The sequence below is a fragment of the Rhinoraja longicauda genome, chromosome 13, assembly GCF_053455715.1.
Source record: "Rhinoraja longicauda isolate Sanriku21f chromosome 13, sRhiLon1.1, whole genome shotgun sequence".
In the NCBI taxonomy this organism is placed as follows: domain Eukaryota; kingdom Metazoa; phylum Chordata; class Chondrichthyes; order Rajiformes; family Arhynchobatidae; genus Rhinoraja; species Rhinoraja longicauda.
Genome location: NC_135965.1, coordinates 35,614,798 through 35,629,810, shown reverse-complemented (window position 1 = coordinate 35,629,810; position 15,013 = coordinate 35,614,798). Strand labels below are relative to the sequence as shown.

General features: G+C 39.0%; 2 protein-coding genes across 3 annotated transcripts in view; one reads left to right on the top strand and one right to left on the bottom strand.

Moving 5' to 3' along the window:
• The window catches only part of pccb (propionyl-CoA carboxylase subunit beta), a 39,398-nt gene extending 38,002 nt beyond the window's left edge, over positions 1-1,396 (bottom strand). The window contains exon 1 of one of the 2 annotated variants that reach the window (XM_078410775.1): positions 1,256-1,396. The gene's annotated coding sequence lies outside the window, so the exon portion shown is untranslated. Of the gene's footprint in view, positions 1-368; positions 630-1,255 lie in introns of those variants that run through there. The other variant, XM_078410777.1, reaches the window with a different exon arrangement.
• Positions 156-10,922, top strand: LOC144599635 (E3 ubiquitin-protein ligase MSL2-like). Its single transcript, XM_078410772.1, has 2 exons — positions 156-1,286; positions 6,744-10,922. The coding sequence occupies exons 1-2, from the start codon at positions 1,013-1,015 to the stop codon at positions 8,372-8,374; spliced, it is 1,905 nt and encodes a 634-aa protein (XP_078266898.1). The 5' UTR covers positions 156-1,012; the 3' UTR covers positions 8,375-10,922.
• The last annotated feature ends 4,091 nt before the right edge of the window (positions 10,923-15,013 follow it).

Sequence of the window (15,013 nt, the reverse complement as noted above, 5' to 3'; positions counted from 1 at the left end):
CAAATCCCAACATAACCCGCGGGGAGCCCCAGCCCCGCTCACGAAGGACCTCCACCGACGCTATTGTCATTGGCCAAAGGACGGTGCGCGTCCACCCAACCCCCCGTATAAAAAGGGAGTCGCCCGCCCGTCTGCTCAGATACGCACCACGCAAAAAGCAATGCGAACGCGGACAACGGGAAATGCTTTCAAATCAAGGGTTTCACGAGGGCCAAAGTTGGCAAATAAAAAAACTTCAATCGATGATATTTATTTTGCATGCGTCTTCATAAAAAGAAAGGATATTAATGTCATGGGGGGAGGGAAATCGACGTGTTTTTTTTCGCAAGGATGAAACGGATCAGGCATTGGGAAAGGCGCTTCGTTACCTTCTTTTTTCCTTCAGTCACGTGACCGGCGTTCGAGCTCTTTCCGTTTTTTTTCCTCTCTTTTTAAAACCGAACGTTTCCACCATTTGAAACAAAAATCTCGTCGCTCCTCGCGCTCCTCCTCCTCCGAACCCGGGCAGCGTTTAAACAGGGGGCGGGCTGTAACCGTCAGCGGGCAGTCCGCGGTGGGAAGGAAGGCAGGAGAGCCGCCGCGGGGTGAGGGTAATGGTGGCCATGTCGGGGCGGGTTGCGAGGGACTGAGCTTTCCTTCGGTTCGCACGCTCACTCGTTCCTTCCTTCCTTCCCCCACCCCCCTCCCTCCTCTCCCTCTCCTTCCTTCTCCCCATCCTTTCCCTCCCGCGGATAGAGAAGGCAGCGGCCGCCACCGCCGCCGCTCGGAGGAGGAAGGGGGGCGAGCGGGAGGCGAGTCCTCGCGAATGGCGAGAGGCGGGCGCCGGAGGCTCGAGCCCAGCGGATCGCCAGAGGGACGCGGAGCCCCGAGTCGGAGCGGCTCAGATGGAGGCGCCGTTCGCGGCTAGTCGGCTCCAACTCGCGGCCGCCGTGCAGTGATGGCTCTGGGAGAGGAGCCGAGCCGCCGGAGACCAGGTCGCGGCATCGTCCGCTGATACCCAGCTCTGTTATAAATGGACATTGGCGAAGCCGCGGGAACCGGGCATCCGAGTAAAAGCGATCGGAAAGGCGCACGGCGACGGAGGCGGCGGCAGCAACAGCAACACCAACGCAGCGGCCTCCCCGGCCGCTGCTCGGACGCCGCCATGAATCCGGTGAACGCCACCAGCCTGTACGTTTCGACATGCCGCTACATCATGCAATGCGAGCCGCAGGATCCCGGCTCGTTTCCCGAGCTTTACAAACTGCTGCCTTACCTGCGCCAGTCCCTTTCCTGCTGTGTCTGCGGTGAGTGCTCAACGATCCAAACAAAAAATAGCAACGGCGAGGGCCTTTATATTTCTTGCTGAAGAAACAGAGGAGGGAACAGATCGGTACAATGATATTACGAACATTGCGTTTCTCTATTTTCAGCCTGTTTTCCCACTCCTGTCTCTATTGAACTCCACAAGGAAGGGGTTGTGCATTGCACCAGAGAGGCCTGCACTGTTTGCCACTAACTACATCAGAATTCAATTATTTAATATCTGGGCGATGCAGATGGTGCAAGTTCAGTAGTAAATGTGTGCGTGTGTTTTGACTTTGGTCGAGTGCAAGTGGCGTAGTTTCCACCTCTTCCCCCCCCCTTTCGTGTTCATAATATTGCCTTTACACTGTAGCCACCGTTTCTGTATTATGGGAGTAAAGCTCCACTCATCGTGCTTTTTTTTGTGGAAACGTGACTGAGAAATCTTAAAAAGCAACAGTTAGAGCAGAGTTGTGCAGTTAGCTGTAGATGTTTGGGGTAAACGTTTTTTTTCCTTCTCGAGATAGGAAAGATTTAGCATACATTGCCACAGAGGCCTGCACTGGTACACCAACCTTGTGTTTTTATCTCTATGAAAATGTCCTGTTTGAGCGATTTTTTTGTTGTCATTACAGCATTTTAAGTGATCTGATAAAACGACGTGGGTTGTATTTATTAATTGTGCGATGTGTTTTCTCAATTTGCAGCAAAGGCATGTAGTGTCAAAGCTGGGAGTTTTTTACCCATAGTTTGGCCATATTAAATAGTTTTTTAATGAGAAAGCTTCAGTACGTCGTTATCGGTACTGATTTATTGTTACGACAGGTTTGTCCTTTTTACAGTATCGATCAAAATGTGTAATTTTTCTACAACCCTGTAAGTACACATATAACATCATTTGAATGTCCTTTTTTCGCTGAACGCCTATTTCTTTGTAATTTGGGATCTCGAGAAATCAGGCTGTAGGCTCGTATCCTGCCATTCTGTGGTTTGAAAACAAAAGTCACCACGTGTTTGGGGAGAGTAGTGGTTTCATCGCCTTGTATTATTGTCTCTTTGTAATTCATTTAATTCGGCTTTTTAAAACGTGGAGCTACAGTTATTGAACAAATCTGTGAACGCGATGAACATAATATAATCAGATAATTTCCCCCATTTGTATTGACTAGCTATTGTTGCATATAAATAGTTTTAAATCCCTGTATATTGCGTTGGTGAGTGGAAGCACTTCATAATCAGGTTCCAGTATAAAATGGGGATCGTAATTGACTGCATTTGTTATCATTCCATGAGCTTGTTCGCTGAAAGCTGCATTTTCGCATTAGGTGACCACCACACCCGGTCGCTGGCGTATTCTGCCCAAAAGTAAACACACACACGTGCTTCTTTAGAAGCGTCGGCCTGGAAACGAAGCATGTTCAGCCAGTGAGCAACTCGATTCCAATTACTTTCGGTCACCGTTAACTTCAGATCTTTAAACTTTTAATATGTCCGAAGATGATATTAACTGCCACCTGAACAACATTGAATGGAATGTTAGATACTTTTTTGAACAGATTGATAAGTTGCAATCATTGGTGTATTAACGGTAGCCTTCGAGCTATGGCTGTTTTTAATTGTTTTTGCTTAGATGTTCTGTATTATGGCTCTGATAGTTAAAGATAAAAAATCCAACATATTTTAATGCTGTTTAAGGTCAGCCTATTCTGTATGTAATTTTTTAAGCAATTTCTCTCGAATATTTGCAGAGTACTTAAAAGATTGAAATATTGAAATCTTTTTCACAAACATTTGTATTCATTTATGATAAATACTTCCTAGTATTTCAATTGTTTATCTAGATTTGGAAAACATAAGGCATGTCACTCCAGTCTTTGGAGAATAAGTATTATTGTAATATTGTTACAGTAGCATTGATAAATGTCCAGGAATCCAGCCTGGAACATGCATATCCATTGAGATACTTGGCTTTACCTCTGATCTCAGGGTTTGAACATTGAGTATCTGATATAACATTTCATGCATTGCAATTTTTCACCATAATTTGCTGGTTTTGTAGCAGCATCAATTTTTGGTGGTTTTCGTATAGGCTGTGAATGTTTCAAGCCCCCTGTCCAACTTTGTGACAGATAAAGTTAGTTTGGTGGGATTAGTCATCACTTTAAATGCACAGGAGCAGGAGAATGGCTTTCCCATTTATGAGATATTTGATTAAGTAGCATGCAAGGATGACTGTACAGCTTAATATAGGTCTAGGAAAGAGACAAAGTTGAACTCTGGGAACTAAACCACGCATGTGAATTGAGGGACGAGATTGATTGTATCCTAAAGGGAAGAAGAACAATATGATTTATCCTTAATAACTAAACGTGGTAGTTCATTTCGGGGGGGAAATGTTAGTTTTTCTTTAGCATTTAATTAGGTTAGGAAACATCTCCATGGTGCAGTACCTTTTTTTTAAGATGAGGAAGTATAAACTTGTGTTTGGAAATATCCCTTTTTTTATAAACCTGGGGGGAGCATTCCCACCTTTTCTCATGTTGGACAAGCTGCTTTGTAAATGATGGCTAGTTGGTTGGTGCCTGATTATGGTTTGTGCGTCTACTTCATTGTTTGGGTGTCGAGCTCTGGGCAGAGTGCCAAGAGTCAGGTCATTTAGTATGCATTAGGGAAAATAGCAAGGATAATCTGAAAAATGTGTATGCAATTAGACTAAATCTGAAATGGAAAAAGGGAAAATGTATCCAGCTTTACATTCTGTGGTTATATCTTTTTTAAAGAAACAAGTTTATTACATTTTTAGTATTCCAATTGGATAGATCTTTCAAAGAGCAAACACATATATAAAGAACCAAATAGTCTCCTTTGACAAATCGTTCTTATTTGCCCAATGAGTTTTGTGTTCACTTTAATTTGAGTTTTGTAGATAGATTTAATATTATATAAATAAATGAGTTTTTGGTGAGCTCTTGATACCATTTTATGATTTTATTTACAATTAATCAAAACAAACTTTAATGCACTTGATGTAACTTAATGAGCAGAGCATCAAATGTATAATCAAGCCTTTTAATTCTAATACCAGCGAATATTTACAGGCTGTTCCCCGTAATGATCAAATTCTGATTTTACAGGTCCCCATAAGTTTTTTTGGCATAAATTGGAAAATATACACTTGATATAAGAGCCATACATCCACAGTATTGTAACGGATGACATCAAAAGCTCACCAAAGTAATAATTCATAAAAATGGAGAGAGAGAGAGAGAGGGGAAACTCAGTGGTTGTATTTGCACAGTGCAGTAGTGGAATATCTTCAGTTGTGAGCAAGTTACGTTTTTAACTTTTTTATGCGCGTGTTTAACTTGCTTTTTTATGGGGTTTATACTGATGGAGCTAAGCATACCAGGTTTCAGAAGGTGCTCATTGTTGAGAGGTTAGTGATGTTAGGTTTAAAAAATGAGTGTATGTGGGTTTCTATTTTTAAGAAAATAAGTCTGTTTTCTGTTTAAAATATACCATCTATTGCCTTGAAAATATGACTGGTCCATATCATACTTTATGTAAATAAAACGGATTCATTTCAGAAGACAAATGACAGAGTTCTGTTATATTTTTTATCAAGAAATAAATTTGTAAATTTCTTCATGTTATGTCCAGCCACAAGAATTTATTACATTAGTTTCAGTATGTCAGCTTCCAAATATTTTTTTAAATTATAAGGATAACTTTTTAAACATGGTATGACCCTTGTACTATGATCACGCATTGATTAATGAATCTCGAGTGAGTTTACTCAAGCGACTGATACAAAAATCCCATGGTCTGTCTATTTCTGTCCCTCAAGAAACATTGCATTTTAAAGATTTTTGTTTTAAATCTGATATGTGTCTGTTCTATTGTAATGCTGCAGTTACTACGTTTTTATTTTGCACCTCAAATTTGTGCAAGTTTTTTGCAATGTTGAAAACTTCAAGGTGAGGTGTAAACGATTTAGAGCAGTCCTGACTATTTTGGAAATTGCAATGATAGACACAGTACTAAACAACCAATTTGTATCTCCTTTTATGCACTGGTGGGTATTTTTACTATACTTAAAGAAATCAACAGGTCCAGATCAAACTCGTGGCTAGCTGGTAACTCAGTAAAGATCCAATAAGAGCTTCATTCCAGATGTCAGTACTTGTGTACAGAATGTACTGGAGGTCAAAGGCATCTATCTGACTTTTTCATCAAGCAGAGTCCTAGAACTCGCTGAGCATGGGGCTGGATACATTTGATATCAGGCCCCAAAGCGACATACCAGCCGCACTTGGTGTATCTAGCATACCGTATTCATTTGAATGGGGTGACTGGTCTACATTTTTTGTAAATTTTGTGTTCCTAGTTGAACTTGTATTTGAATTGTATGTAGATCACTTCTGGGAATGGCAAGAAGACTTTCTAATAGCTTTTGCTGACAGAAGGTTATCGGGATAGTCTAGACAAAGTCTTGGGTTCCACTGCCTGTGGCCTAGTTGTCACTCACAAAGCAGTCCACTTTGTTGGGTAGCCTCACCATCTATGCTGGCAATGTACACAAAAGTATGCAGCAGCACAAGGCGAGTGCATTAACAAAGCTCATACTGCAGTGCAAACCTACCATTTCATTTCACTGAAGAGATTGGGGAATATCTTAAATGTACAAGATCATCATTTTACTGTGAACAAAGGGAAATGTTAACATGGAGACACAAGAAACTGCAGATGATGGAGGTTGAGCATAAAAAACATAAAGCGCTGGAGCTACTCAGTGGGTCAGGTAGCATTTGGGGAGGGGAATGTACAGGCCACACTTCGGGCCGTGGCCCTTTTTATTTGCTTTAAAGGCTTTATACACCAAAGACTAAAAGTGTAAGCATTTCAGGTACAAATGACTTGTTTGTGACATTTTAAACTATAAGAGATCTCAATTCATAATCAATGAAGATGAAATATGACTGAAATATTAAAGAGCATGTTGTTGGATAGGGCAAGCTTTGTGAAGGCTTGACAGCCTGTTATGGAGGAATCCCATTTTACAATATAATTGTAGCTGCAAAATCACATTTAAGACATCTGTATTTTGTTACAAAAACTACTGACTGGGGTAACATATTCTCTAGTCTGTTCTACCAATGTCACATATTACTTACTAACAAATAATAGACTATGGTCATTGAATTTGTATGATTTATTATTGACACTTGCCTCTAATTTAGAAATGAGCATGAAGTAACTGGATCCTAATCTTTTCTCCTTTTCCTATATTGGAACGTGTATCTATTTAATGACATAGAAATACATTATTTCTCAAAGAATTCCCAGATCAGTCATTTATTCAAGTAAAATTGAAAGTTTTCCAGAAATAGGTGGGAAACAATTTTTCTAACTTTTATCAACTACTTTCTGCACAATAATAATAATATTTTATTTTACAGGAAACCTACTGAAAGATCCAATTGCACCTACAAACTCCACTTGCCAGCATTACGTCTGCAAAATGTGTAAAGGCAAAAAGATGATGATGAAGCCCTCCTGTAGTTGGTGCAAAGATTATGAACAGTTTGAGGAAAATAAACAGCTGAACATACTGGTGCGTTGCTACAAAAAACTATGTGAATATGTAGCTGAATCCCCAATTTCACAGCACCTCACTACAGTTATGGATGGTGCCCCAGACATTTTAAACCTGTTGCAAGAGGGGCTCTCGTTGGATGAAGAAAGGCAAGGGACTGTTGCTTCGGCAAGTGCTTTAAATTTATCAAATTCCCCGACCCCGTCAACCTCGGAATGCACCAGTGACCTGGAAATGGCGGCTACACCACAAATCATTGAAAATATTCAAGACTGCGAGCAAGTTTCAAGTAATACTGAATTAACCTGCTCTGGTTTCAATGGGTTGCCTGGTTGCAACGGACTTTCTGTTGGCGAATTTACTGTAAATATTATTTCTTCTGAAAATTCAGAAGGGCTCCATACATCCTGCACTGGAGAGGACTTCAAAAGTAGGGACATTTCTGACAGTTTGCAGGCAGTCAACAAAGTAGTTTCTTGTAGTAATGTTGATGTTGTGGGTGTTGACATGTGCAGTTATGGTGAAGACATAAAACCTAATGGCTCTTTGTTACTTACTGGTGGACATATATTTCAAGACCTACAAACTGTTTCAAATGATCTAGATGCCTGTAGTAATTATTCACAACCGATTTCTGAGGCAATTACACCCAATGGACCTCTTTTAGATGCCAAACCTATCTCCTTGCCTTCTATAAACAGTATTTTTGTTTCTAGCAACGCACCCCCTCATGGTATTCCCTGTGTAGCAGCAACACCCAAAATAGTACGGATGAATCGGAAGCGATCTCGATCGGAGAGCGACAGTGAAAAGATTCAGCCCCTACCTATTTCCAGAATTATACATGGCCCACCGTTAGGGGCTGCTGCTCCTGTTCCTGCCAAACGCGAGGCTAAGTTGTCCACAGAAACTGTCATCACTGTGCCAAACGGGGGCACACTAAAAGTGGGCAAATCTTTGCTTGCGGCCAGTAAAAATGTTAAAAAGCACGCAGAACATGGAGCAAAGAAATCGCACTCAAAAGTAAAGCAGGGAACAACCAAATCTAAAACCAAGGAGAAGGTTCATAGCAGTACTATAATGCCTGGTAGCCCATCAAAAATAGCATACAAAAAGCCCCCAGAGAAGAAGGGGTGCAAGTGTGGACGTGCAACACAAAACCCAAGTGTTCTTACTTGTCGTGGGCAACGTTGCCCTTGTTATTCAAATCGCAAGGCCTGTTTGGACTGCATTTGTCGTGGATGCCAGAACTCGTACATGGCCAATGGTGAGAAAAAGTTGGAGGCTTTTGCCGTGCCAGAGAAGGCCTTGGAGCAGACCAGGCTTACGGTGGGCATCAGTCTAACCAGTATCAGCAATGCGGTGCGGAATGCAAGCACGAGCGCAAGCGTCATCAATGTGACAATTGGGTCGCCAATACCTACTTTCCTAGCTGCCAGTCCACATGACGACAAAAGCTTGGATGAAACTATTGACTATAGATATGACTGTTAGATTGGAATCGATCTGGTGGACCTTAGGCATGTCCCTGTTACAGGGATGACTACAACTTTAAGGCAGCTATAGTTCTATATTGGGGGGAAAAACTTAGTTGAACTTGCCGTAGTGCTTTGGGTATAGATCACTTGAAGTAAATGTAAATCATCAGGTTTGACTCCAGAGAAGAGGAATAGGTTAATTTGAATAAGATGTAATTATGAACTTTTGCAAGTGGTTTATACTGAATGATCTTTGGCAAGAGAAATTTGACCTCATTGTTGCTGCTTATGCATTGTGCATAATCGCAGAAGGTTAAGGTGTAATTTAAAACAGAATGGTGAACTACAGTACGAACAGTTTAAAAAAAATACATGTAGAATATAATGTCACTTTTTATATGCAGATTATTTTTGTGTTCTCTAAATCAAAAAAAACATTGGTTTTGTTTTATTTTGGTAATGTCATTAGATGACCCAAGAATATATTTAAAACAAAATGCCTCATTATTTTCTAGTGTCTGCATTAGCATGAATCAGTTGCACAAAGCAAAACACTCCCATTACACCTGTGTAGTTAGTTTCAAGTAGAAATGAGGATGATATTTTAGGCGCACATGGTATATATTTTCTTCCCTCAGGTTTGCTTGCCGTTTTATTAGAACCATGTGGTGCTCAATGTGTAATTTTGTCATGAATGGTGGTTGCTGGAAGACCCCACCCCACTCTGCACATGCACTTAGATGCCTACAATTGGAGACAGTGTCGGAGCCATGTTAACAAAAGTGTGTACAGATGAAGGTTATTGAGTCAGTTAAGTTGTGCACAAGTGTTTATGCAGGTGTTTCTCTAACGTATCTGAGGGGCTTGTTGTTTTACAAACTTGGGGATGTACAATAATTTGATACTGTGCTGGATTTGTGCTACAACTCGTCACTGTCTCCTTTTGATGATACAGGAAGCAAAGTGGTGATGAATTGACATTGAACCCAAACGTGCATAATACAGCAGTGCCTCTGCATTACTTGTTGTCTGCCATTGGGTAGCATAGCACTTACTGTATCCTGTATTTACCTTCTAGTGCCAGATAGTACTGCAGGTGGTAGTTAATTGTCAGCATGTCTAACTAAATTGAACATAATACATTTTAGCCACATTGGCAAATTCAGGTTTTACATTGGTATAAATACAGTCGAGTAACAAAACAATTGGCACCTATGACTTTATGTGCAATTTGACCAGTATCATCACATAAAGTTGAAATGATTAAGTACAATATCTTTCACTAAGGCAGTTCAACAATGGGGACTAGTGCATGTGCTCCTCTCCCCCTCGTGTTCCTTGCATTGAAAGCAAATCCCAATATTTTATCATTATTAATATTTCATAATCCCATTACTTCTGTCAATGTGGCTGAACTGCTTGTACCACTGTCCACCATTGTAATGTATATGAAATTACTCCTCAGCCTCACTTATGGTTTGGCACATAGCATGCACAACAATGGTTATTCACATAGTGTAAATGTGCAGGAAAATTTTCACATGCAGAAAGAGATCGGATGGCACCTTTTTGTTTTTATAGTGTAGCTGGTGTCATTTCCTGTGAATGTGGTCAAGTAGCGTTTTGAAGCCATAGGAATAATGTGATGTTTGTGTCCAGTCTGTATTTTTTTTGTTTTTTTTCTTTTTTTTTGTTTTGCAAGAAGAATTGAAACTATTTTTGATAATGAGAGTAAATGGTGGAAAATGCTTCTTCAGTTTTCTTGTCTTTTTTGGCACCTAAGGCACCTACATTTTAATTTTTTTTACATTCATGGTAAATTAATGTCATAGCAAAGCTATGTTTTTGTATTTGTGTATTGTGATTTCTGTATGCTGACCAAAAAACTCCATTAATTGAGTAGGTGGTTGATCCTAACTCTCGCATGAACTTTGCGCTTGCTGTTCGAGCATTTAAAACCGATACTGGTATGTAGCCACAAGAAGTCCGTGGAACCATTTCATGACATTTTTGCAAAGCTGTGAAGCTGTATTAACACTGTTGTTTTCCTGTTACCCGTGGTAAAAGTTGGTCCAGATTCCATTGAGGAACCTAGAGAAAACATCCTTAATTTTTTTTCTAAATGCTGGTATATTCATGCCGTTTTTCGGAACATGTATGAGAAAGTAATGAATAAATGCATTAGTTTTATACTACTCTGGTTTAGCTATATTCAGGTGCAATATTGACTGTATTGGCATAAAGATGCAAAATACGTATTATTAGTATACGTGGTCAACATAGTTTTTTTAAATTTTTGACAAGGGTATGTATGCTATGAACATTTATGTTTTGGATTGGTGGGAAACGTTTCTTTTGATAAAGAACTAGTAAAGCAGAACCGATTTTTTTTTTAAAAAGGATTATCATATTAAAATTATGAACAACAGGAATAACACTGTCAAGTTTTGCTCAGCATTTGTTAAAGGTAGGATGAGTATTAATTTAAATCGTTATGAAGATATTTATATTGAAGTTACATCCATTCATTTGGCTTGTGACGTCAAACTAAATAGCTCCTCGCAAATGAGCCTCATACAATATTTTTGTGATCGTGAGAGTAAGGCCCAACTCAAGATACAAAGTACAAGGGCACTCTGGATCGATAGGCTGTTGCATCAAGGCATTGGGAGAGCGGATTAGCTATCTTCTCTTCCATTGGCGTACCAGGTTTATTTTTATTTCAAGAATACTGCATCAGAACCTTGCTGTTTCCATTAGGCTCCAGTGGCTTTTTGTGATTACCAGCATTCTGGAAGCACGTTGCACTTACTCTTCAATGTTAACTTCTGGAATACAATATTTTTTACTCGAGATGAAATGTGACCATAGCAGGCATTGCAGTTGATTCTAATGAGTATAGTCTTCCCTTATTTCTAGAAGGTGTCTTGGTGAATGATACAAATACTTTTCATTCTTCTGTTTCTGAGGAGCGAAATGGTTAGTTCTGTCTTCCCAACTACTCTCAGCTGAACTGCCTTTTGTGTGCACTAGGTTTTATGGTCCTTTTTGTTCAGAAGAACTTGAAGTCCCTAAAGTCTCCTTTGGCAAATGGTGGAATGAGCTCCCAACACCTTCCCACTCTCCCAACCAGAATGAAATGTCAAGGTTGAGATATCTGTTAAATTACTTGAGTGGGTAGATCCAAAACAATTACCTTGAAGTTCAGGACAGTACTCGGCTATTTTAACATGGCCAAGGTAAGTTGAATTTTCCATGATATTTTGAAAGGTTACCGATAAATTGTGAGCTCGGAATCCATTAAAGGATTTGATTCTAAAGCAGGTAAACTGCATTCAGCTCAAGCAAAACCATAACAATATGCCCTTATAGGATTATTGCATTTTAGGATAGAAGGAATGGCTAAAGAATAAATGCAAATAGGACAGAATCCTAAAATGTCATTTTCCCCAGTTTATGGGGAGCTGTGTCTACCTGTACACATTATCTGCATTTTACCTACTTTCTTCCACTTGAGCAATTTAGCCTCCTCCCATTTTCAAACGTGCTTCATTTACAAAATGTTATAATTGGTAAAAGTCCATCATTTGCCCATTCATAACAGGACTTTGCTATTGTTCTGAACTATTGTAAACCTAATATACATTGTCAGATGCAACTTTACCCATTGTAATTTTTTTTGAAACTGCAGTAAGCTATTTTAATTTCTTGCTTTAAGTTGAATTTTAAAGTCCTACATTTAATGAACTCGTACTTTTGATTTTAAAGGGAACCATATGCTATAAATTATTCCAGACTTCAAAAGTTAATTGTTAAGATTGTTAAATATAATTAACTGCAGTGGTCTGGAAAGTTCAGAATTTATTTCAATTCTATTTTATAAAGGAAACTCTGCTGCTGTATTGTAAATGGGTCATCTATATTTCTATCACATGTTGGTAAATCTGGAAGTTTGCCTATCCATTTGCAGAAAATATATATTTAGCAATTTCAACTACAAAAAATATTTAACTGATAATTGTTTGGGTTACCCAGAGGAAAAGCAGGGCAATTAAAATTGCATGGTCCTTGTATTGTGCTATATTTTGTTGCATCAGTGTCCACCTTGTTGGCCTTTTATCTGGCAGTTGTCTCTCCATGTTGTTTGAATCACCATATGAATGGATCTGATAATAGGCATGTGTGCTTGATTGCTTACCTTAATATGCAGAATAGAATAACAGCTATTGAAGTTTGTGTTATGTATATAAAAAAAACATGAATTTCCTTTCACAACTTGGGGACATCCTTAATAGCTTTACTGCTAATTAATTTTGATTTGAAATGCAACTGGTATTCTAATGTTGAAATTATGAAATGATTTGCAAATAGCAAGCTTTCATAACTAATAATCTGACAACTAGATTTTTCTGGTTTAATGGCTTTCACCCATCACCCAGGTCCCACTTGCCTGTCTTGGATGTTGTGAATGCTGAGACAGTTGTGTTGGTGTGAGACCGGTTGAAGATCAAATACTTGGGAATCTGAGCTGCTTTGCCACTAGGCTTGAGCTCTAATACACTGAGGAAAGTACCTGGGTGTATTTTGTATTTGGTTATACATCAGGGATGGTAGGTGTATGGACAATGACATCCCTGCCTCCCAATTTGAATAGGGTCAATCCTATGGATAAAGGGAAGTATTTGAGTTTGGTTATTATATTTGTTTGTACTTTAAGATATGTTTGATTTTATTTTCTTTGATTAAATTGTTCTTTAACCTATTGATTTTTTAAAAAAAAGTAGATGAAATGTCGATAATGCAGATAAAAAATAATCCAAAACTTTTAACAGGGCAGAAATTTGGAATATACTATTACTTAGCGCCTGCTTCACCTCCCTCTTGAGTTCTTGATTTCTACGTTTGGAAAAAGTGGAACACAATGCAACAGGACATTTAACCAAATTTTGTAAATTATTCCAATTTTGTGCCTTATTATATCTCCCCCCCCCCCCCCCCCCCCCCCCCCCATCATTTCCAGTAATGGGTATGTTGCAACAAAAAGAAAACAAACCTTGGACATGCTTAAGTCTGAAAAATAGAACAAAGCATTAGGACCCCATTTTTGTCAGCCCTTCATCCAGCCGAAAGATTCCCCCCCCCTTCCAGACAATATCTGACATACAGTATTTTCAGTGTTTTCTGTTTCTTATCAATAAAAGGATGCAAGCATCATATGAATGGTAGACTGTTCCTTGGCTCCTTAAGCAAAACCATTGGAATTTGTCTGCCATTGGGATAATGTCCCATTACCAACAACGGTTTAGGAGATAAAACCATTGAATCAGAACTATATTGCAACTAAATATAAAATAGTAAAGCTGGTAGCTTTTTTATGTTTATATGCCATTTTACTATGTAAAATCTCTTTGCTTCAGGGCTTTCACTTGACAGAAAATGTTAGTTTTAAACAGGATTGTGAACCTTCCATTCTGTGCTTTTCAAAAACTATTTGAAGTGGACATTTGAACAAGTTTTCATATTGCCTGCAAATATCTTTAACACAGATTTGATATTTACACAAACTAACAATTCACAACATTTGCATTTTGGATAATGCAAAAATTAAAAATATAAATTGAAACATATGACATCCATGGCTTTATAAACAGCGCTGTGATGTTAAGATAATAAAACCCATTATTTAGACTCTAGCTTGTTTATTATGTTAAGGTGTGAGCATCACACTTTGGAAGGTTGTTAATGTACACATAATGGAGAGGAAACTAGAACAGTAGCAGGGAAGTGAGGTTTAATTATGTAGGAACCAGGGGAACTGAAGTTTTTCATCTTGGAACCTGAAGTGAGGAAGATGGGTGAGCAAGTGTTTCAGCAAGAATCTCTGGATCATGAAATGCACCTTAACAATTTTGGGTGAATCGTTAGAATTTTATATTCTGTTGACCATGCCATTTAAAGACATTCCAGACAATTGAAAATCATTCTATGTCTTGGATTTCATTTTCCACATCATATCATATATATACAGCGCGGAAACAGGCCTTTTCGGCCCACCAAGTCCGCGCCGCCCAGCGATCCCCGTACATTAACACTATCCTACACCCACTAGGGACAATTTTTTACATTTACCCAGCCAATTAACCTACAAACCTGGAACCTACAACATCTGGAAACATGTTTGGCTATCCTAGGAAAGTGATCCAAAATCACTTGCAACTGGCTTGCAGTTGTGACTTGCCAGTGATATTACATTTCTGGAAGTACTCTTTCAAGAATTACTTGTTTAAATGTTAAGAATAAATTCCATACTTTGGGATAATTGGCTATTTTGTTCTTACTCTTATTTGTAAGTGCATTCAGTTGTCCCATGCTGTTTATATTTTAAAAAACAGTTTTATCAACTTGTTACACAAAATTGTTATACTGAATGGTCTTTTAAAATCATAAAATTGACTTCTGATAGTTCAACCGCTGAAATGTGACTGTTCTACACCATCCATATTTGTTCACAGAATCCAGATGTTGCAACAAAAGTCCAGTATTTATATTAAGGCCTGAACTGAGGCTGTTGAGATCCAGATTTATCAGTAGGTCTGGTCTCACGTGAGCTCAATTGGGCAAAAGCAGTGTACTTTGTTCCCTGAGGAATATCGTT

What these genes read in the sequence shown, in the direction of transcription:
- LOC144599635 (XM_078410772.1), top strand. Translation starts at nt 1,013, where the DNA reads ATGGACATTGGCGAAGCCGCGGGAACCGGGCATCCGAGTAAAAGCGAT. An exon ending in CCTTTCCTGCTGTGTCTGCG is followed by an intron (nt 1,287 to 6,743) that starts GTGAGTGCTCAA and finishes TTTATTTTACAG; the next exon opens with GAAACCTACTGAAAGATCCA.